The following is a 25238-nucleotide window of genomic DNA, read 5'->3' on the forward strand; positions in this document are numbered from 1 at the left end:
ATAATTCCAATTTTCAAAAATAAATAGCAATGACATATCACATAAGAACTCATAAGTCATCATCACTGTCATCACTACGGGGTTCTTCATTTGAATCATCATTATGGTGAATTGCTCTCTCCCCTTCCTCCTCTTCTATAGAGTCCAATGTCGGGCATTTACTTCAAGATTTATGTAAGCTTTAATATATATAGTGTGAGACTGTGAGGTGTAAGGCTTATGCTAGTGAGGCGAGGCGGGCCTCAACCAAGTTGAGGCGCAAGCCTCATAAAAAAACTCGAGGCGTAAGCATCGAGGCATTTTTTATTGGTATTGCGCAAAGGCGGGCCTCAAGGCGAGCCTCATATTGCGCAATTTTAAACCATGCCCTATACATCATAATATATATCTATATATAGGAATTGACATCGTTGTGGTGTCTTGTGGAACATCAGAACTAAAACTGGACCAATTATTCTAATAATCTTCATCTTGGTCAAGATTTTTCAATGAATATCAAAGAACTACATGTTCGCAAGAATCTGCGCTTTCTTCGATCTAACCAGCTCGATGTAGTAATTCCATGAGCAAATCCGTCGAGCTGAGCCCAACATCCATTGCGCATTCCAATCCACGGCTCCAACTCGTGCTCTCGTGCATTCTAACCCATAAACACCTGCTCATGTCACTGTTCTTCTCGAAATCCGCACGCCCGTGCTTTGTACAGCTTCTTACCCACGCACATTCTCTCTTGTGTCAAGCCAGATCTCTAGCACTGAGCAACCGCCAACTCATCTGTGTTTCTCGGGCACTCGTGTGCGCTCCGTTCTGCAACTTCACACAAGTAACCTGCCCAATCCCAGGTGCTTGCTTCTTGCATATTCCTGCGTGTGGTTTCATCTTGTGTGGTCTACTCCGTGGTTCTTGATCCACTGCTACGACACACCAAATTTGACAATCCTGCTTGACAATATGCTCGCTTTTAGACTAAGAGACTCCACGTCAAAAGATCTTAACAGATTTTTAACAAAAACAAGATCCCTACCTACTACGCCCGCTAGCGCAACATTTCTTGAATTTGCGGCCTCCGATCCGCCTCTAACACGTGGGCAACTCGCCTCCTGCTCGATTTCGTCGACCATTGATCCACGCCAAGACTCCGACCCTATCTGCACGCCCCACTCGGACTCACACACGATCCTGCGATTGTGTATAATCTGCATGTGCTTTCCTCCGGTCCAACTCGACTCGTTCCCCTATTTCGCACTCCTGTGGCCCCTCTGCATCGGATCCACAGTACAATCTGACGCGTCCATCCTCCTTTCGTGTACGTCCGCACATGTCTCGAGCCTCGCACCTTGTGCGTGTTCTCTCGTGCGACCCAAGCTTGGGTTCTCCCACGACCCACCCAGTCCAAATCTCCTATGTGAGCCCAATGCATGTAGCTGCCACGCCTAGCTTTTTGTGATGTAGGCTAATTCACGCTTGAAATCTTACTCTTCAGACCTCCTGCCCAGGCTTCGATCCCGCCTATTGTAGGCTCACGATACCCAATCTCGACTCCACCTCCCTCACTGGCTTTCGCCCACGCCTTCCAACTCCATCTCATGTGAACAAGTTTGTGACCGAAGTTAGGCCTCCTCTCCTTTGTTTCATATTTGTTTGAGCACTGTCTGACATGTTCATTAAATTTATTTGGGAACGTCTTCATGGCGGAGGTGTTTTAGGATAGTTTTGTTTAGTTCTCGCCAACTGTGATGAAAGCAATTGGGTTGGCGAATAAGGTCCGTGATTGGAAGGCAATCGTCAAAAGCGTGGTCGCTTGGATAGTACCGACTCACCTGATCGTGTTTCTTGAGCAGAAGGCATCAATCCCCGTCTTAGCCGTGGAAGAAGAGATAGTGATTGACGACCATCAAGGGCAAGCCACTCATTGTCTTCCACCATGTTGCATATTAGAATATTTTCAAGAATTATTATTATATGTTGTCCGGCTTTGTGAGGAAATTTTGCTATGTTCTTTTTCTCGTTTAATTGGATTGTCTTTTTTTTTTCATATGCAGAGAAAATTTGTGGTCGTGAGTTTCCTTAAGATTTTCTTATTATTATGTTATCATCGAGTCTGTTGCAAAACTTGAGGAGAAGAAGCAGGCGACATTCGCTGAGGGATACATTGAGTTTGCGGGAGGGGAGGTGCCCTCCCAAGAAGGCAAAGAAAGATGCCATAAGGGAGGTTGCTCAAGGGTTCTAGTTGCTATGAAACCGTATGCATCCAAAAAGTAGCGAGCTCCCCAACAACGGAAAGTAATACGTTGAACCCAATAAGTCCTCCGATGTGACAACCAATGACTCGTCGCGTATGGATTAGTTGAGCTCGTTGGAAGATGTTGAGGAGGGAGAGGATGGGGAGGGGCTCGAGCAAGTGACGATGTGGTGCTTCGACCATAAAAAGTTCTTTCTTGACATAGGCATTGACTCACACTTGAAGAAGCTCATTCCAGAGGAGATTAACTTTTTTGCGATGAACTCGCTGGGGCAAGTGTGGCAGATGATTTACTTCCTTATTGGTCACTAGCTTCATAATGTAGGAAGGGTTGAATCCTTGTAAAGAACATACAAGGATGTCCAATGCTACATGGAGGAAGAGCGAGCTAGAAGTTGGAGGCTGTGAAGAGGGTGAATGCCTTGGAGGATGAGCTCACTATGGTAAAAGAGCAACACAAGTTCGAATTGGATTCGACTAACGCTCGGGCGCAGTTGACGCTGAAGCTGAAGGAATAGATAGAGGCGAAGCTCACCGAGCATGTTGCCAAGATGAAGGAGGTCAAGTGGTTCGTAATCGATGACGAGTACGATAAAATCTTTGGCGATCGCTATAGCCGCTGGATAGAGTTCTGCTTGAGGAAGCTCGTAGCTTGAGGTGAGGTTGATTTATAGTTCCAAGACCATTTTGCGATATTTTGAGGTGTTTATTGTTAATGAATAGTATCAGATGTTGATTCTTATTTGAAATATTATTTATATTTTTTACTTTAAGTCTTTGTTTTAGGCTATTTTACTTTTTTGCCCCTTTGGGTTGTTTAATATAAATTGGGATGACTTGTATTGTTTGAGAAGAGTGAATGAATAAAAATTTTGTCTATTTTTCTTCCAAAAACTATGAACTCTCTCTTTCCCTGTCTCCCTCGCTTTTCTTTCTCTTTCTCGGTGGAAGCAGTCAGAGACCCGTTGGCTCTCGGTACAGGAATGTGTTGGCTCTCGATCCAGGAAAGGAGAAGTAGGGTTGCGATCCAGGAAAGTCTCCCTTCTCTTGGTCCAAGCTGTGAAGTAAAGACTTGTGGTGGAGGTGCAGCTACAAGGGTGGCTTGCAACCAAGGAGAAGGTGCTGTTGCTGGATAGGTGCAGGAATTCAAGAATCCCTTCTAGTTTTTTTTTCCCAACAATTAGTATTAGAGCTTTGCCAGGAAAGATCAAAGGGAAGGAGGAAGGTGTTTTTTGAATTCAAAAAAAGAAAATTTTAGCAAAGAGGTGGAGTTTCTTGCCTGTTCTTCGTGAATAGTAGGTGGAGGAGAAGGTGACCGGCAGTGGAAGATTCTCTTGGCTATTCTTTGTGGACAATAAGTAGAGAAGAAGGCGATCGACGGTGGAAGATTCTCTTGGTTGTTCTTTGTGGACTACAGGTGGAGGAGAAGGTGACCGGCATTGGAAGATTCTCTTGGTTATTCTTTGCGGGCAACATGTGGAGTAGGTGATTAGTGGTGGAAGTCTTTCCTGGGCTGTTTTGACAGCAGGTTGAGGTGAGTAGGTGACTGGTGGTGGAAGTCTTTCTTGGGCTATTCTTTGTGGACAATTGGTGGAGGAGAGCAGGTGATTGACGGTTGAAATCTTTCCTATGATCTTCTTTATGGACAGCAGGTGACTGACAGTAGAAGCCTTTCATGGGATATTTTTTGTGGACAACAATATTCTTTAAGGAAGGATGTCGATGAATAAGTTTGAAATTGAGAATTCACTGGTCTCAATAATTTTAGCCTATGAAGATTGAATATGAGGGCTCTTCTAGTCCATCAAGGTCTTGACGCATCCCTATCAGTGGAAGTGATCTTGAGGACCGGAGAAAGATTGCGTAGGGATGCAGTTAATAAGATACATAGTGCAATTCTTTTGTACCTAGGAGATGAAGTTATAAGGGAGGTTGCTGACGAAGGAAGGACTATACAAATTTGGAAAAATTTGGGATCTTTATATCTCAAAAGCTCTTTAGTCATTTGGCTTTACCTGAAGAAGTTATACACCTTATAAATGGATGATTCCAAGCTCTTGAACAAGCAGTTGTATGAATTTAATAGGATTATCTTGGATTTGAAAAGCATAGTTGTGAAGATTGAAGATAAAGATCAAGAAATCATTATACTTAGCTCATTACCTTATAGGTTTGAGCATTTTGTGGACAACTTGTTGTATTGGAAGAAGACTTGCTTTTGTCGAAGTCAAGGCTATACTCAATTCCAAGGAGAGATTCAAATGGAAGGTGAAGTACGAAGGGGCGGTTGATGCCCTTGTCGTGAGAGGTAGATCCAAGAAGTGAGAGTCTAAAGTTAAGAACCATGCTAGATCTAAGTCTAAAGGCAAGGTGAAGTGCTTCTTTTGTCATAAAGAAGGCCACTTCAAGTGGCAATGCCTAGAATTGAAGAACAAACTTAAAAAAAAAAAAGAGTTGTGGAGATGCCTCATATGTGGAGGAAGGGTATGAAAGTTCAGATGCCCTTGTTACCTCAAATATCTAGCCTAACAAGGAGTTGTGGGCTCAAAAAATTCAGCCCTGGGCTCCCCCTGTTGCTTTTTCTTCAAGGGAGTTTTAACGGATTTATGTTCTGGGGTAAATTTTGGAAGGTAGATGGATTTGTAGATAAGACACTACCCAGAGATTTCACCCTCATTTTGCGAAGACTTTATGATCTGAGTTTTGGTTTCATATAGGTGCAAGCCCCTATAGTTAATTACATCTCCCGATCACGAGAGAGAACTTTTGATTAAGGCTAGTCGTCAATCATATACATTGTATCCCTAGATACGTAGTATCATGCGTATAGTAACAACATGGGCTTGGGTGTTTGGAAAGGGTTGAGAATTTAAAAATTTGATATTTAAAACAGAAATTTCACCTTCTTGCACTTAAAGCGGATGGTAGGCGAAAGGATGATGGACCTGATCAAGATCTCATGGTTTCATCGTCCCGGGCCATCGTGGTCCCTGGTCTACTTAGTTAGAGGAGGTAGTCGACCCAACTTAACAAAAGGATTATTGTTAGAAGTCGTGGGTTGCTTCGTCCAAAGGAACCTTGTAGACCTGTGGTGAGTATTTGCCTAAGGGGACAAATTTGAATCCACCTTAGCTAACAGAGGGCTTTGTGCCCTATTGATCATATTATATCGATTCATATCTCAAGGATTTGATGCCAATAAGGAACGTATTGGCTCTGGCCATAACCGGTATTTCATGGTGCCATTTGGCTGCAAAACCACTCGGTTCAGAGGGCCCCGGGTCATATACTTTTATCCTGCGGTGCCATTTGGAGGCAAAACCGTTTGTTAGAGGACACTACCATGTCCTTATTGGTAGAAGATTATTTGAGAATGGATCTTAGAGATATTTTCAACTAGGCATTAGCTCTGTGTGAGCTGAAGTAAATTTCAATGTCTACCTCGGCAAACTATTGCGGAGGATGGATGTATTTTGCTTTAAGTGTTTAATTGGTTGAATTTCAATTTTTAAACATCTTAGACTTGGATGATTTTAGAATCTTTTTGATTTTATGGGAAGCATTTTGAAATATTTGAATTCTCCCCTCCGGTTGAGATTTGCATTCAACACGACCATCATCGTGGTGACCTTGAGGGTCATTTCCATTTGTGGATTGAACTTTGTCGACTCTGTCGAGTTATCGACAAAGGATTGGGTTTCGTAGGCTTTATGCTTTTGTTGATGAATTTTCTTTGTTAGAGGCCTTGAAGGCCTTATATAAACGTATAAAATAGATATTCCGGTCGACACCCCGACCGTATATCTGTTTGATAGTTTGAGCCGTGTCAACTCCTATCATATAGAAGGATCAGGCTCTAACTACGCTCATTTATTGACCTGTGCAGCATCCTTACACATCTTGTGTGTATCTAAAACACGCTCGTCGGGGCTCGTGAGGGTATACGATTGCATTTTCCCATTTTGTGTACCTATGTTTATACATATTATAATGCATGTGTGGGGGCATTTTGGGCATTTGACTAGTCTTCTATGACGACTTGTAGAAGTTTGCATTTGTTGTAGTACTTCAATACTTGTACGTAGAAGGTATGTTGGATGCACGACCACTGTTCATCAAGAAACTTGCAAGTCTCAATAATCTTATCCAACTCAATGTCCAAGATCGGGTTGAATTGAGATTCGCTCAGTCCATAATAATTTGATATGACTTTTCTTCATAGACTTCATATAGGAATTAGTGGGCAACTCCTTGATTATGCCATCATCATCATTTTTTGCTATTGACATAAATAAAGAATCAATCATTTCAATCTTGGATGATTGCGTTCTTACTAATGCCCTATGTGTCGAAATTAGGGGCAACTCCTTGAATTAATGACTGCAGCGATTGAAGGCACATCAGACTATCCATCATACTCATTGTGTGTTAATCCTCAACATATGTAGGCAACTACGTTATTTATCCACTAGTCGGCTGTCGTGGACTGTAGGAGAGTCGTAATGCTCGCTATGCATTTTCATTGGTAAGATATTGCTTTTGTTAAAGGCTCTTGCGTATTTGCCTACAACCAGACTGTATATTCCTTCTAAATTCTCATTGGTTGCGGGGTTGAATACCTTCATTTGTATCTTGATGCCAGTCGTGGAGCATTGCTACATTCATTATACCTTGGTCTCTTGTTGTACAAGACAGATGTATTCGTGTCCTTCTTTTCTTGCAAGATGCTTGATACTTGTCGAAGTCATCATATTCATTACACCCCCTTGTTACTTACGAGCAAATTGTATTTGTAAGTTCTTTATCCTTGAGAATAATCTGTAATTTGCATGATGAATTGTTATAAATTAATGTCTCCATGCTATTGTCCAAGAAGGAATTTCATGTTAAAGTTTGTGGTAAATTCAGACATGAACCATTACTCATTTATTTGACTTCTTTGACTTCATCATTCTTAACAATCATTAGGACTTTGGTGTCATGATGTCTTTACTATGTTAACTAGTAGGTACTTTGAATAAGCTGCATATATTTTGCCCTTATCCATATAGGGATCAATGTGTATACTTCATGCTAAGTGATAGTTGATTACATGGATGTCATGATATCCATTGCTTATCACGATGATCTTTCTATAACTATTTACAAGAGATGCCATAGGTGTATGTTTGCATTTTCCATCATTGCTTGCAAAGGCTTGGTACATTTGCAGGTGGCAGAGTATCACCAAATTGATGCATTTTCCTACACGTCAATTACCATTGATGACAATCAAATTCTCCTTCATGATGGCTTCTTTCATTTTCTCATTGGCGGGGTGTGCTCTTTATACATGCGTTGGTTGCATATTTTTATTGTCACCTCCAAACAACTCCTTATATGCATCATAATTTTTATTGCATCGATAATTGATTCATGATATGAGTCAATTATCATGGTCCAAGTGATACACTTCATGGCTTCGAAACCAAGCTACCTCCTTCACAATCTCCATGTTGCTTGCAAACAAGTTTTACTTGCAAGTTCTTTGCTCTTAAAGGTGATTCATTGTGCATGATAAGTTTGATATCTTCATTCATTTGCATTTCAATTGAAGTAGTTATCTCTTCAATCTTCATTAAAGATTTTTTTTAAATTCATTTCTTCATTAATTAATGATCGCTCATCAAGCTCAAGCTTTCATCATCGTATTCAAATTCAGTTCATCTTCCTTCGCCCTTAATTTATTTGAGTTCAAGTTATATCATACTCTTTTATAATTTTCATTTAGGTTTAAATTGAGTTCATGTTCATTACTGCTTGGTCCAAGTCCCCTGTTGTTCAAAAGTTTGCAAGTCCTTTGTATCTAAGTCTCCTGTATCTTCAGTCGAAATTTCGACAGCCTCCTGGCGTTTCCCCCTTTTAGTGGAAACTACGATAAATTAGGCCTTCTCACCACGCTAAGAAAAGCGTGTATGGTAGGTATTCTCGGACACAACGTCTATATTTTTTGTTCCCCACCACGCTAAGAAAAGCGTGTATGGGTCTTCTGCAACACCTATTTGAAAATGCAATTATTCCCTGTGAGCGAATACTTATGTATCCCCACTTCGCCGTAGGCATCGCATCGGGTTCTCATCCCATCACGCTAAGAATAGCGTGTATAGGCGGTTTTCCGGTGCGCCGTAAACGCCGAAAGAGAGGACTTTAGGTGATTATCCGATTCGTCGAGAGCACTACGACAAACTTCCACCATGCTAAGAAAAACATGTATAGGTGGTCATTTTGTTGCGCTGCAGGCGTCGAAATCGGGCTCTTGGAGTTTTAGGGGTCAAGGGGCTATACCTTTGCATTCTGGCGAGGTAGTGCTAACACGCATATCGAGGCAAGACATTTTTCTTTTTACTCATTTTTTTGTTGAAATTTTCCTCTTTCTTGCTATTCTTCTCTCTTCTTTTTTTTAACACACATATAAATATAAATATGTATATATATATATCGGGATTTGGTGGAGTTGGAGTCGGACTTGCGTTCAACTTAGAGCATGTTGGAGGAAGGTATCAGGCAAGAGGTGACGTAGGAGTTGGCTTCAACTAAGGTAAGGATGTTGGCACAGAGAAGCTAGAGGGGAAGAGGCATTGATCTCGGGATGGTTTCAACAGGTGGAACGGTTTCGGTCGACTTCGGAGCTTGAGGAGGCCAGCACAGGTAGGGTAGGCGGGATGAGTAGGAGGTTTGAGAGTCTTGCGAAAGAGATGAAGTCGAGTGTGGGAGGCTCGTGTGCTGAAGAAGAACGAAATGAAGAGCTTCGCCTTCATTTTATTAACGCAAGAGGGAATTGGAACTCATGGTTTTGCGTAGAAATAATGAGAAAAGACGCAAACGGCGCCGAATGAACAGTGATTCAACGACATTTCAACAGGTTTTCTGGATTTTGGCTGAGGTTTGAGCTGGTATTTTAAGCATTTTATGTTTCCTTTGGGTATTACATAGAGGTCAACAGGAGTGCATACTAGATTTCGGGTGCTCTTACCATATGTGCCTAAACCGGGAGAGGTTTGAAAAGTTGAAAGAGAGGAAGGAGGTTTGGTGTTCTTAGGGTACAACAAATCATGCAAGGTCTAAGGGCAATGGTACAACAAATCATGCAAGATCTAAGGGCAATGCAACATTTAGTTAAACTTCCATGATGGATAAGAGAGGATTTTGAAGAAATTGAGATATGTACTCGAACTTAAAAGAAATCTGATTTCTTTGGGAGAATTTGACAAAAATGGCACTCATTTAAGTGTGGTGGAAGAAGTCTCATGGTGTGCAAGGGTTCACTTGTTATATTCAAAGGTGTGGGGATGAATGGTGTATAAACATTGTAAGGAAAAATATTGATTGGTGGACAAGCTAGCTTGTTGATTTCTCAAGTGGATGAAACTATGTTATGGCACCAAAGGTTGAGATATGTTAGCCAAAGAGGAATGGAGGGGTTGCACAAGCAAGGAGCATTTGTGAGCTTGAAGCCCAAGCTAATTGGCTTTTTTTGAGCACTGCATTGTTGGCAAAGCAAGGAGGCTTAAGTTTTCAAATGCAAAATATGATTATAAGTGAGCTTTGGATTATGTACATGTTGATTTGTGGGGGCCAACCAAGCATGAGTCTCATGGAGAAGCAAGGATGCAGAATAGTGCCAGCAAGTCCATCACCCAAACTTTGAATAGCCATTGGTTGTTGATTGGTTGTAACTTGTGCGAGGGTTGAAGTTATATGGGGGAGATTTTTTGACATTGCAAACATTTTTTTCATGAACTCTTCTGCATCCTTCCTCAAGGTCGGTCAGAAATAACCTCGTTTAAGAATATGATGAGCAAGTGTCCTTCCTCCAGAGTGACTATTGCACTCGCCCGAGTGAATCTGCTACAACATTGCCTCTTATTCTCACAAACACAACAAATTGAGTGAGATCATTGATATTCTGAACAATTTGTCTCCTAAGAGTAAGTAGTTTGCTACATTTATCTTGAATTGTCTTGTGTCACTTATGAGAAAAGTGGTGGGTTGCGTTGGATAGTTGACAACCAACATAAAGCTTAATGAATAATCATGACATAAATTCTTTAATATATTGTGTTAATTCTCGGGCTTTCCCTGGAAGTGACGCGCTATATGGCCTTAATATAACAAGAAGTGTGTAAGGGCCACTGCTTCGGTGCCCCGTTGTACTGTTAAATGGGCAAGGGTTCCTATATTATGGACGGATGTAAGCAAAGAAGCTAGTCCATAAAATTAGAATTCGGACTGGATCTTATAATGTTGGTTCTCTTACAGACAAACTAATGAAATTAATTAATATTATGATTCATAAGAAGATAAATATTTTCTGCATTCAAGAAATTAAATGGGTTGGCAAGAAGACTAAGGATATAGTTTATGATTTAAGCTTTGGTATTCTAGTAGAAGTCGTACTAGAAATGGTGTATATGTGATTATAGATAAGAGTTTGAAGGATAATGTTATAAAAATTGATAGAATTGGAGACAAAATTATTACTTTGAAGATTATTATTGATGTTAAGATTATTAATATTTTAAGTGCTTATGCTTCTCAAGTAGGTTTGAATGCGTTTAAAATTAAAATTTTGAAATAACTTAGAAGAACTTATTCAAGAGATTCCTCTTGCTCTTGAAGAAAGAATTTTTATTGAAGGAGATTTAAATGGACATGTTGGTAGAGAGGTAGGAGATTTTAAAAGTATTCATGGTAGATATGAGTTTGGAGTGACTAATGAAAGTGGTAAGATTATATTAGATTTTGCTTTAGCAAATGATTTTATAATTGTTAATACCTTATTTAAGAAAATAGATGAGGATCTCATTACTTATATGAAATGGATATAGTAAAACTATGATTAATTATTTTCTTATAAGAAAAAAAATAAATCGTTTTGATTGCAAAGATTGTAATTTATTCTGAGTAAAAGATTATGCACAAAATATTGCTTATTAGTTTTGGATTTTAAGATGAAGGTAAAATATAAAAAATTTAGTAAAACATTATTCTAAGATTAGATGGGGGCTCTCAGAAACACTAACAAAAGTATTTTTCAGAGTAAAATTTGAGATCTTAGAATTTTGTTTGTGCTTGAGGAAGCGATTGGTATGTGGGATAAAGTAGCTAGTAATATTAAAAATGTTGTAAAGGATGTGTTTGGAGTTTCAAAAAGAAAAACTCCTAATAATAATAAAAATAATAGTTGATGGTGGAATTAAAATATACAAAAAAAGATAAAAAAATAAGCTTTGTTATAATAATTAATTTAGATGTAAAAACTCTAAAAATTGGGAAAGATCAAAACTCTGAAAGTTGTTCGTAAAGAGTCTAAGAAAGCAATCTGTGATACAAAGACTTTAACTTTTATTGATTTATATAATATATTAGATACTAAAAAGGGCGAAAGGTATATGTTTAAGCTTGCCAAACAAAGAGATGTGTAATAAGGATTTAGTTTAAGTGAAGTGCATTAAGGATGAAGATAACAGAGTGCTTTTTTAGAAAATGATATGCAATAAATGTGGATGAGATATTTTGCTAAGCTTTTCAATGAAGATTGTGTGTAGGGGTGTTAAAATTGGGTTACGGGCCGGGTTTGGGTCGAATTCGACACTGACCCACTACTTTTTGACTTGACCCGAACTCGACCTGTTTTCACAGACGGGTCAGAAAATGCAACATGGTCCCGACCTTTCAGGTTTTCGGGTTGACTCAATCCAACACAAAAACCTAGCTGAGTCAGCTTGCCAGAGAAATTTCGACGTATCGCATGTGGGAATGTGCAAGGGAACATCCAGTCGTCGTCGTTTCTTCCTCCCGTCATCATCGTTGCTTTTGATCCAACTACAAAATGACATTTTCCCTATCGTCGTCATCGTTGCTTTAGATCCAACTGCAGATGAACGGCTGATGGCGAGCTCGGCTGTCATGTCTTCCGACCTGTATTTATCTGAATTTCAAGCAAGCACTAGCTACCGTCGTCGCTTCTATTCCAATTGCAGATGACCAGAAACCTATCTGCCAAACTATAGGATATGGCATTTTTCAGACACCTGAAATGTCAAGCGAGCACTAGCTTGTTGTCATCGAAGGAGTTGAAAAACAATGGTAGAAGAGGAAAAGCAAACCCTACTAATCGGGTTTGTGCAGGACTGCGAGGAAATCATCCTCGTTGCTTCCGATCCAAATGCAGATGAACGTCTCAAGTGCAGGCAAAGTGACGAACCGCGGAGAAATCGGGTATTTGCATGAAAATCGGGTCAGATTCGAGTCAATTTCAGGTTGGCAGGGTGACCCAAACCCGACCTGATTTTTTAAATGGGTTGATTTTAGGACGACCCGTTTACGAAATAGGTTGACCCTAACTCGGAATTTTTGGGTCGAGTTTTCGGTTCTCGTCAAATATTGACACATCTAATTGTGAGAATACGATTGAATTTAGTGATCTTAGCACTCTAAATGACCAAGTATTTTCCTATTTCAGTTGGATTACATCAAGGTTCATCCTTAAGCCATTATCTTTTTGTTTTAGTCATGGACGTTCTCAATAGATATTTAAAGAGGATGTACCTTGGTGTATGTTTTTTACTGATGATATTCTTATTGATAAGAATAGAGAGGGAGTTGAATGTAAACTTAAGTTATGGAGGTCAACCTTAGAGTCTAAAGGTTTTCGTTTGAGTAGATCTAAAATGGAATACATGGAGTGTAATTTTAATAGTAATAGATCTACTAGGGGTTTTGTGACTTTGAGCGATCGTCATTAATAAGTATACTCGTTTTAGATATATTAGGTCTACTGTTCAGAGTGATGATGAAATAGATGTGGATAATATTAGTAGAATTCAAGTTGGATAGTTGAAGTAGAGGAATGCTTCGGGTTTGTTGTGTGATAGAAAAGTACCACTTAATCTTAAGGGAAAATTTTATAAGATGGTGGTGGGACCTGCAATACTTTATGGCTTAAAATGTTGGCCATTTAAAGAGAAGCATAATATTAAGTTAAGTGTTGCTGAGATGAGGATGCTCTGGTGGATGAGTGGGCTTACTCTTCGGGACAAGATACGAAATGAATATATTCAGGAAATGATTGGAATAGTTCCAGTGACAGATAATATTAGAGAGAGTCGCCTTAGATGGTTTGGTCATGTAAAATGTCGACCTTTCGATTACCCTATTAGGAAAGTAGATGTATTGGATTTGGCATATGTCAAGAAAGGTAGAGGTAGACCTTAAAAGACTTGGTTTGAAAATATTAGAAATAACCATTATTTATTAGATTTAAACAAGAATTTGAATCTTAACAGAATAATAGAGAAAAAGGATTCATGTTGCCGACCCTACGTAGTGGGATAAAGGCTTGATGTTATTATTATTATTGCTGTTATTATCTTGTGTTGTTGACTTTAGCATTGATTGCTCCGATCTTCAAGAGTTTGATGTAGTGGTTGATCCAACTCGTCGAGTGGTCTTCAATCTGCATGATTTCTTCTTCTTCAATTGTCAGCTTCATGATTTTGACGGCAAGTTGCATGTATGGATTTCCTTGCTTGAAGAGGAGGTCAGCAAGTTGGCTATGATCTTTAGGAATTTGTGAGATTTTGAAATACTCGAGTTTGCCAATCTTCGCCTTTACTTTGATTAGATATTGTAATAAATCATCCTTCACTTCATACTCGCCATTGATTTGATTGACCATTAGCTATGAGTCCGAATATACTTCTAATTGCATTGCCTCCAGCTTATATAGGCAAGTCGTAGACCGAGAAGTAGGGCTTTATATCCATCATGATTATTTTTAACTTTGAATTTTATGCTCGCAGCTTGAGAGATGGTGAATTCCATCGGGCTCCTTAGAACCATGCCTACATCAATTCCCTGCTCACATGAAGTGGCATCATCATATAATATTATGTGCTGCTGGGAGACCGCCTCTTCTAACCCGATGCTCGAATAGTTGAAGTCACCGAGCGCTTGGGCTTTGATGGTCATTCATGGTGCGTAAGAGATCTAGAATTCATTGAATTCTACTAACCATCTTAGCTTCCTACCAAAGTGATTTAGTTTGGCAAGTATATCATTAAGTGGATGATTGACCACCGCTATAATAAGATGGGTTGGAAAGTAGGATCTCAATGTTCTTGCCAAGCATACTAGTGCGCGTGTGAGTTTTTCTATGATCTAGCATCGTTGTTCTGCGCCTCTTAAGTGTTTTGCTCATATAGTTGATTGATCACTACAACCTCGTCCTCCCTTCCTCTTTGTCAAGCACGAAACTAATGGCATCGTCTTTGACCCCTAAGTGCAAAAGTAGGTTTTCTCTTGGTCGCTGACTTTGGAGAAGGGGCGATGAGTTGAGAAGGAGCTTCTACTCCCAATGAGTTGTTGCACCTCTTTGGCTGTTTGGGCGACTTCATTTCAAGTATGGCTCTCTTCTTTTTAGGGCTGATCATAAAGCCTTATATTGTAAGGGGAAATTCAAGGAACTCGCCTGATCATGCTCCATAGGTACACTTCAATAGTTTGAGCCTTACATTGTACTTCTTTGATATGAAGAATTTCTTATTCAGATCTTCATTGTGTTGGTCGGGCGACTTGCTTTTCACTAGGTCTTCCACATACACCTCAATATTTTCTTCCCTTTTGTTCCTTGAAGACTTGACCCATTATTCGTTGAGAGGTTACCCTTACATTTTTCAGCCCAATGGGCATAACTTTATAACAGTATAAGCCTTTAGCTGTAATGATGGCTACCTTTCGCAGTCGTCCGGATGCATTCAAATTTGACGGTAACTCACGAAAGCATCCAAAAAACTCATCACAGAGTAGCCTACCGTTGTGTCAACTAGGACGTTGATCCTTGGCAATTGGTAGCTGTTTTTTGGACAATGCCAACTTCAAGTTCGTGAATTCCACACGCATTTTCCACTTACATGTCACCTTTTGTACCATCACTACATAGTGATCCAACCTGGGTACTGGACCTTTTGATTTAATCAGCGGTCACAAGTTTTTTTTAATAATTCTTGGATTGACTCGGTGAGCAAAGTGGTTGTTTTCTTGATTTTTTTTTTCTTGATGGAGCGAGCATCTCTCCTTACATTTAGTCGATGGTAGATGGCTTATTTACTTATGTCTGACATCTCTGCAGCTGTCCATGTGAAGACTTCTAAATTGCTCCTGAGGGCCTGGATCAACTCGTCTCTGTGTTTCTCGTTAAAAAAAGTGCTAATTTTGAGAGTTTTACTATGCTCGCTTTTCACTTTCTTTACTTGTTTTCATTGTCTCCAAGCCTAGCCCTCACTCCACATCCAATTGGAGGATGTCTTTTGGGTGGTCACCACCTTTCCTTATGTTATCAAGTAGTAGGTGCACAATTGAGTGAGGTCGCCTCATTGGGATTTCCCTTTTTCTCGTTGAGAATTTGACTGCGACATGATATATGGATGCTAAGACCATGAAAGTGTTCAGTTGAGGTCTGCCTAATATGGAATTGTAGGTCGTTAGGGTGTCGATGATGATGAAGTCTACCATCATCGTGCACCCAAGTATTGGTTAGGGCGAATACTTCAGTATCTTGGTGCTCGCTAGAGAAACCATAGATGGTCTTGCAGAAGTGAGCTAGGAAGCTGACAAGTTCATTTTATCAAAAATACATTTAAAAAAAATGTTCACAGAACATCCCTTGTCTATCAGGATGCTGTCAATTTGGTAGTTGGCGATGAGGGCTGTGATGAACATAACAATATTATGCCGGTTCCCTCTAGCTAGCCTATCTTCTTTGTTGAAGGCGATAGTGGCGATTTCGATCGTGCGACTTGTGAGATGGACGCTAAGTTTCTTTCTCCGGCCTGCATCCTCTTAACGCTAGCTGGCGAGTCTGCTCGTTTGCTGCCCATGATGGCGAGCCTTACTCCTATGATGTGCACTGTACGAGTAGGCACTTGTTCGTTTGTACTGCCCTCCGATGAGGCCTTCCCTTGTCAGTGTCTTGTATCAACAAGTATGAAGTCCTTTGACTTCCTTGACATGGATGTACATACCTGATTGGAAGATGATCTTCAAAAGTAACCTAACAAATTGAAAATTCTAATAATTTATAAATTAACAAAAGATTAAAAATAATGCAGCAATTTGTTGCAAAATGTTGGAACTTCAAGCTTGCATCACAATTAAAAGTGAAAATAAAAGCACCAAAGCTAAACTTAAATGATAAAATCTAAAAGCAAATCATTCGTGATCATTTTCTTCTTCATTTATATAATTTTTCTCGTTCAAATAGAATTTATTCATCTTAAAATCTATTACGCCGGCCCAGGAGGGGCCGGCTGGACCGGTCCAGCCCGGACCGGTCCACTGTTACTACAGGCGGAAAAATAGAGGGGGAGCGCGGTTCTGAGCGGAAACCAGAGGAGAGCCGCGTGGTTTTGGGTGCGTTTGGAGGGAAATTTTGAATGTTGGGGGCTGTTTTAGGAAGTTTGTAATTGTCCTTTGTCTTTAATTAGGAGTTTTGGTGAGTCTTAGGGCTTATCTTGATTTTGAATTTCTTGGGAGATCTAGGTTTGTTCTTGGGCTCTTGGCTTTGCCGGAGATCGTGGAGAGTGCTTCCTTCCTCTCGAATTGAAGGAAGATTGTATCTTGCAAGTGCTTTTATCTACTATTGAAATAAAAGTGTTTGCTTTGCTTTCCTACGAATTTCCATTGAGTTTTCTCTCCGTTTTCCACTGTTTGGGCTGTGTTCTTGCTGTAGACAGCAGTTTCTTTGCTTAGGTACTTGATGGGTTAGGTTTACTTGTGCAAACAAGTATTTCCTATCAAATTAGTATCAGAGCGAGATCCGGACGGTGGAGGGCTGTGTTTTTCCACTGTTTCGCTGCAGATTTTCGCAGAATTTGGGTTGTCAGAGGCTGTTTTCCCCTGAAAACCGCAGTTTTTAGGGTTTTTGAGAGCAACAGTTGAGTAAAACAGCAGATTTTGACTGTTTGGAGGGAGATTTATGCAGGGAAGGAGTGTGATTCCAAGGTCTTCCATCCACATTCCCCAGCTGCTACAGGAGTTTCATGGGAGTGCCATAGGAGGGCATTCAGGAGTGCAAAAAACTTATAGCCGGTTAGCTGCTGAATTGTACTGGAAGGGGATGAGGAAAGATGTAGAGGAGATGGTGGCGAAGTGTGATATCTGCCAGCGGAGCAAGTACCTGACGATGGCACCAGGGGGATTACTACAGCCTTTGGCCCTACCAGAGAAGGTTTGGGAGGAGATTACTATGGATTTCATTGATGGGCTCCCAAAATCAGAAGGCTACACGGTTATACTTGTAGTGGTCGACAGGCTGAGCAAATATGCTCATTTCATTCCCTTGAGACACCCGTACACAGCGGTGTCTGTAGCAGCAGCATTTGTGAGGGAGATAGTCCGCCTACATGGGGTACCAGAGTCCATTGTTTCTGATAAGGACAAGGTGTTCCTGAGCCATTTCTGGAGGGAACTATTTAGGATGCAGGGAACAATATTGAAGAGGAGCACAGCCTACCATCTACAGACTTTCGGATAGACGGAGGTGGTGAATAGGAGTTTGGAGACATACTTGAGGTGTTTTGTGTCTGAAACACCAAAGCAGTGGGCCAAATGGCTAGCTTGGGCAGAATACTAGTATAATACCTCTCACTCGGCTACCAAGATGACACCGTTTAAGGTGTTATATGGGAGGGACCCCCCACAATTGGTACACTACAACCATAGTAGTACCCCAGTATCTGCAGTGGATCAACATTTGAAGGAAGAAGATCAGGTGTTAGAAGAGCTCAAGAGGCATTTACTTAGAGCCCAACAACTTATGAAGAAGCAGGCGGACGACAAAAGGAGAGATATACAGTTTGCAGTTGGGGACAAGGTCTACTTGAAGCTCCGACCATACTGACAGAGGACAGTGTCCTAAAGGAGAAATGAGAAGCTTGCAACAAGGTATTTTGGCCCTTTTGAAGTGGAGGAGAGAATTGGAGAGGTGGCCTATAGATTAAGGCTTCCTTCAACAGCCAGAATACACCCCGTTTTTCATGTCTCACAGTTGAGGAGAGTGGTGGGGGAGCATGCAGTGAGCCCGGAGCTGCCCAGCACATTGTGGGAGGACATGGAAGTGACATTGGAGCCTCTAGCGGTAGGAGTGCACATCAACGAGGAGGAGGAAAAGGAGGTGAAGATTAGGTGGAGCGGCCTTCCAGACTATGAGGCCACTTGGGAGCCACAGGAGAGGATTGCCGAGCAGTTTCCTGCTTTCCACCTTGAGGACAAGGTGATTCTTTGGGAGGGCGGTAATGTTATGCCGGCCCAGGAGGGGCCGGCTGGACCGGTCCAGCCCGGACCGGTCCACTATTACTACAGGCGGAAAAACAGAGTGGGAGCGCGGTTCTGAGTGGAAACCAGAGGAGAGCCGCGTGGTTTTGGGTGCGTTTGGAGGGAAATTTTGAATGTTGGGGGCTGTTTTAGGAAGTTTGTAATTGTCCTTTGTTTTTAATTAGGAGTTTTGGTGAGTCTTAGGGCTTATCTTGATTTTGAATTTCTTGGGAGATCTAGGTTTGTTCTTGGGCTCTTGGCTTTGCCGGAGATCGTGGAGAGTGCTTCCTTCCTCTCAAATTGAAGGAAGATTGTATCTTGCAAGTGCTTTTATCTACTATTGAAATAAAAGTGTTTGCTTTGTTTTCCTACGAATTTCCATTGAGTTTTCTCTCCGTTTTTCACTGTTTGGGCTATGTTCTTGCTGCGGACAGCAGTTTCTTTGCTTAGGTACTTGATTTGGGTTAGGTTTACTTGTGCAAACGAGTATTTCCTATCAAAATCCTTTCTTCTTATCCGTCTAGAACAACAACAGAAATTTCAATTTGCATATTGTTGTTGTTCTTGACCTGTATCCACATTGATGGGTAGTTCATCGCAGCCCACATCTTCTTATAAAGAAGAAGAAGGTTTGAAAGATGAAATTCTACTTTAAGGAGAAAGTGATTATGCAAATGGAAGAAAGGATGATTATTAATGATTTTTTTAGCTTGCTTTGTGAGACTTGAGATTATATACTTAAAATAGGTTTTATGATGAAATAAATATATATTTTTTAAAGTTTAAAATTTTAGTTTTAATTTTTTCATGCAATCTTGAAGTCCTTGCATTTTCTAATCTTTTGTTAAATCCTATGTAGAAATTGTTAGAAACTTTAATTTGCAAGTTCACCTTTGAAGAATGTCTTCAAATTAGGTATATATCATATATATGTTTTTAATTTTAAATCAAGTTTGAAGACATTTTGAAATAATCCTTATCAAGTAATAAAAGTTGCTTTTTTTTGGAAGCTGAACGTTTATTGCATTTTTTTTTCTCGCGTAGTTTCCAATGACTAATTCCCATGTGGTTATAGACAGATTTTTCTATATCCCAAAGTACTTTTCAATGTCAAACTTGGCTTGGGTTTGTTCTACCTGAATTACTGAGTCAGGAGAAAATTTAAGTTTTGAGACATTTTCAAATAATCCATATCAAGTAACAAAATTTTGTTTTTTTTTTTGATAGCTGAACTTTTATTACGTCAATTTTTTCATGCATACTTTACTGTTTTCAAATAATCCATATCCGGCGCATGCTCATGTAGTCATGTTGTTATAGATCAATATCCTTCTCTAGCCTGGTAGACTGCCTAGATGCTCTCCAGTCTTATTACTGTTGAGTTTGCAACCGTCAAACTCGGCTTCTGCTTTGTTTTCCCTGAGTTATGGAGTCAGGAGAAAATTCAAATTGAGGCTTCATTTGGAACAATTTTTTTAATGTTTTTAAAAGCAGCTTTTTAGTATAAAAATTTGTAGTTCATAAAATTTTTGTATTAAAAAATTGTTTTAGAAAGCAGTAAGAAAGCCGTCCCAAATGAAGCCTGAATGGTTTGAGCAACTGTATTCTAAGCTTGAACTTTTTAACGGTCTAATGCATATAAAATTCAAAGGTAGATTTACTTTTAAGTGGCACTTATCATTTTCAGTTCTTATAAATGTATTTAAGTTAATAACAATGCACTCAACATTGTCTAATTGTCACAATTTAAATTTGAAGCTTTTTGTATTGCTTTGCTTTTGTCAATTATACAATCTTCTTATGTGCTTATGACTATTTTTAGAAATAAGACATGTTTTTGAGAAATCAGCATTCCCAATGTGTGGTAAATTTTGTAACTCGTTAAACAAAGATCAACATTTGAATCAACTCTGCCTGTAATTTTCTTATTATATCAAAAAGTTCTAATGATTAACTTTTTCTGGATTTACAGTTCTCACTCTGATGACCGCCATAGTAGAGAGCTGTCATCAGAATTCAGTGAAAAGCACAATGACCAGGTAAGCTACAGTTTAATTTTTAGGATTAGGGCTGGTAACAATCTGATCCAAATCCATCTAAAGCACTAATCAACCTGAATTGAGCAAACCTCCATCCAAGCCAAACCTACCTCTTTAATTTTGATACAGGACCAAAAAATGACCCATTTTTCAGTCATTATTTGGTATATGTTACAATCTCTGCCCCAAAATTAACGTTAAAATTTGTCATCCACACATCAATGTTTTCTACATGCATAATCAATTTATTTATTTGGTTTTAACTTAGCGTTGTCGAATCTAGGCCTTGAGTTATCCGAGGTCAATAGGAAGTAGATCATACTTAATCTTCTTGTTCATTTCTATCCAAGTCAAAGAGAAATTCTTTTTTCTAGTTATTTTTTACTTTGAATGAAATTCATAGCCTTTTCCAGAACCATGGAGCATCAACTATTGCCTTTTTTCTGACATAGCTAATTGCTATTCAATTTCATGCATCATATCGTTGTTAGGTCAAAGAGCAATTGGAGATATCCATTCATAGGCGCGATGAGCTTCAGAGAGAGGTACGTAAGTGCTTTTTATGCAGTTAAATGTTTTCAAGTTTAGCTAAGAATAATACATTTTTCCTGCTTGCTTTACTATCACTTATGTATCAACTAAATTTATTTTAATCACTTTTTATATTTATGAATAAAAATTGAATGCTATTGACTGTAAGCAATATTTATATTTGTTCTCTTCTACTTCTCAAATCACACAAAAGCCCTTTTTGAAGTATCTGGTTTTTGGTCTTGGTTTCAACTGCCTAGTTTTTAAATTAACAGATCCTTTCTCTTTCTTAAGCCTCATGAAATTTTTACTAGTCTTTTTTGAAATCCACGGCTAATGCAACCTGCTTAAGTGATGAAAGATAACTCGGTCAGAGGACAAAGAAATGGATGCATAATTTAGCTACCAGTGCTTGGCTAATGAAGTAGCCTGCCATTTTGTTCATACACTCTTTTGTTATGGCATCTGCCTTTCTTCTGACTGCCGTCTTCAAATTCCAGCAAGTACAATGCCATAAGATTCTGAAATGATTTCGATGCATTATATGTCATGCAAGCATTGTTTTTGCCATAAAATTTAAAAGGCATGCACTGTGTCAGTTTGTGGACTTGCATGTATAATTTATGCTTGTTATACAATTTTTTTTTTATTGTTAGGATGCTGGCAGAGGAGCTTTGAAGATGTGGGGCTTACTGTTAGCAGAACTAATTTTAACTAAAATGTTTGATTTAATGCATGGTGATTAATTCATACTGATAATATGATCAACTGATAATGGGTGTTAAAGATTGGATATTTTAAGATATCATATGGGGTATACGGGATAAAACATGGAAATAAGCAAGCTTTTAAAGCTTCGTTAAAACCCATCTATTTTTATAGTTTCATATTGGCCTCAACTGAAGGAGAATTAAATCACTTTTTAGTCTAGGTTCAACAGTACAGTTTTGCCGGTTGCTAAAAAATATCTGGGTTCCTAGCAAAACCTGTAAGCATCCCCTCAAATGAGAGGGGTGAGTATACCTTAAGGGCCATTCTGAAAGTGAAAAAATAAAAAGAAAAAAACATGGGTAGATATCACTATTGAGATATTGTCCATTTTGACCTAACGGTCTCATGGTTTTGTCATATTGGTGTAAAATCTTAGGAGGTCACCCATCCCATGAATTCTCTGCGATGAGCTTGCTTAACTTCAGAGTATCTTAATTGAATTACAACCATTACATCAAAAGGTGTCTTGATGTTTAAGAGTTTAACTTCTTTTATTTAAGTGTTTCATAATCTCCCTCACATTAGTAACTGACGTCCTCATCAGTATTCTTATTTCAGAATCATCCACTAGGTAGATAGGATTCTAGAGCTCGCTCCTACAAATTCAAGTGGTGACTCCCGTCACATAGCACTTTATCCCATACATGATTCAAGATGTGACTCTCTTGTGTAGCACTGTCTTGTATGACACCTAGTTTTCATCTTTCGGCTGGTATATTGCTTTGATATTATTTATAATAGCTCAAACTCTTAACTATCGAGATATTGTCCGCTTTGGTTTTGTCCTATTGGCGTTACTTCCAGGAGGTCACCCATCCCAAGATTTCTTCGGGATGAGCACACTTAACCACGGAGTTTCTAAATGAAATTCCAACCATTATACAAAAAGGCGCATCGATGCTTAAGAGTTTAGCTTCTTTTACTTGAGGGTTTCACATAAGCAATATGGTATCGTGATAGGAAGAGGAGTCTTGCATGACTTGGACTTGGAACCAAGACAGAGAAATGATCCCAAGCTAAGGGGATGATTCTCGCCACACATCCTCTCATTCTTGAATGGAAGGTGACTTGGCTACTCTATATGAAGGCTATTTTGATGGCCTCTATTCTTAAAATGTCTGATGTGTTATATTAGTGCTAAGGTAGACCTCTAGGCATGTAAGTTGGTAGGAAATGACCAAGCTTGCAAGAGAATCAAAACTTTAACTTCTTGCGATGGGGTTGTCCGAACTGTTCAGGATTGATATGTTTTTATGGGGTCGTCCAAAGGGTTCAGGATTAATATGTTTTTGAGGAATTCAAGTAGTGTTAAGAGAGAGTGTAGTGCTTAGGAGATAATAGAAATTGAAAGTAGCAACCTACAAATTAAATTATGCCATATTCTTACCAATTTTTACCTCTTCTCCTTGATGAATCCTTAGTCTTCTTCTTTCCTTTTTCTTTTTGTTTCCTTGGATCTGTTCTTCTCATCTTCTTCTCTTCTTGTTTTGTAATCTTTTTTTTTTTTTTTAATTCCCCTTGCTTCAACTATTAGGAATTAATCTCCCTTCCTCCACTTCTCAAATGAATGTTTTGAGGCTAAATGAATTAAATTTGTCATCAAGTCAAATCTCTAATAAATGTACTATGTTCAGGAATAACTTGAAAAAAAAAAATAAACGATAAACAAACTCCTAAATCTTTGATATTTATAAGACATTTTGCTTGCATATAGGAAACAAATTCCTAGCAAACTAGTGAGTATATGGCCAATTTTCTTAGTATAAGGAGTTGGAAGAGAATGGGAAAGTGATGGAGCCCTGTGAATAATGTGTTTGTGACTGGTTAGACCAAGGCAGTTTTTAATTCCGCCTCCAACTCTTGTGTTATAATTTTACTTCTCTTCTGAATGAAAATAGTTTTTATAATATTTGTAGCTTCTTTTGAATGAATTTTTCAATCTATATTTTTACAATTTGATTTAAAATTGAATATGAGAATTTTTCGCCATTTATCTTTTTTGCTTCAATACAACAACAACAATAATATCAAGCATTTTTCCAACTATGTGGGTGTTGACTAATAAAAATAAAGATGGAAAAGATGTGTCCTGCATTGTTGCATCCACAAATTAATTAATTTCACTCTGACAAGATTAATTTATATCATTGGCTAGGTCTACATGTCCCTGAATTTGCTACTACCTACAACCACAACATACTAGAAGAATGTTTGGATACAATAATAACATCAATCTTTCTGTTCAAACAGAGTTGGAGTGGAGATATGTATACGACAACCAGCCCATACATATAGAGATGGAAAATAGAATGAAATATTAAATCTGTCTATAACATCATATTTTGTTAAAATAAGTCAAGTGGAATTTGGATTTTTGCATAGCTAAATTTATAATTTATAGAGCAATAGAAGAGACACATATATAGGAACATAAAATCAGACAAATTAAAAAAAAAAAAAATAAGCTGTAAAGTTGAAAGTTTCTAAGAGCTTGATTCAATTAAGGTTGGCAATGAATGCAATGATATCTCAGGATGAATGCTATTTAGAGATGTTGTTTAAGAAAGAAGAGTGGTAAAGTAGTTATGGTGGCTTATCTTGATCCTTATATGGATCTAAATGCTTTTGAGAAAAAATTTGTTAACTAAATAAAAAGAAAAAAATAAAAAGAATAATATATCGAAAACATAAAGAAAAATAAAGCTAAATGAAGAGTCGCATCTCTTTAAGCTCTCGAGCCGGCCCCACTTCGCCAAACGACGTCGTTTTTCGATTTGCTAACTGTTATTTAGCAATCTACTCAATAAAAAGGTGAAGAGGAGAAAGAGATGAACGAACACTTTGAATTTCTCTGAAAATTCTACTGATTTCTTCCTCTTGCAATCGTGCCTCGCATCCAAAGTCGGTTTCGTATCCGACTTACTGTCCATGCCTCTCTCCACCCCAACAAGCCTGCCTCTGCTTCGTCTTTCGCGTGGAGCACGCTGGCTGAACCAGCCTGATCTGTCTTGCCGTCGAGCACGAGACCCCTCCAATCGCAAAATCAATGTACCCTTCATAGGTAAATCCCGTTGCTATGTTTTGCGACTCTGACGCCCCTTATCGAAACTCCCTTCTCCTCTTGCCGGCAAACAAAAATCTCGTCGCATAACACCCTTAGCCCCTAATGTTCGCGAATTATGTCACAAAGTCCAACCACGCCTGTATCTCTGTCTTAAAAATAGACAATATTGCCAACTCTTTTATTTATGTGAATATGCCCGTGATCATAGACCACTCCAAGCCTATTGTCTACTTAAATT

The 25238-nt window shown here is 39.0% G+C and overlaps 1 protein-coding gene across 1 annotated transcript in view; it reads left to right on the forward strand.

Annotated features, from left to right (window-relative positions):
* The window catches only part of LOC110097637 (probable splicing factor, arginine/serine-rich 6), an 80876-nt gene that overhangs the window by 44207 nt on the left and 11431 nt on the right, over nt 1-25238 (forward strand). The window contains exons 4-5 of the mRNA XM_020824141.2: nt 20568-20634; nt 21126-21179. Coding sequence (XP_020679800.1) covers nt 20568-20634; nt 21126-21179 — 121 coding nt within the window. The remainder of the gene's footprint in view (nt 1-20567; nt 20635-21125; nt 21180-25238) is intronic.

This window comes from Dendrobium catenatum, unplaced genomic scaffold, assembly GCF_001605985.2.
Source record: "Dendrobium catenatum unplaced genomic scaffold, ASM160598v2 fragScaff_scaffold_249, whole genome shotgun sequence".
NCBI lineage: Eukaryota > Viridiplantae > Streptophyta > Magnoliopsida > Asparagales > Orchidaceae > Dendrobium > Dendrobium catenatum.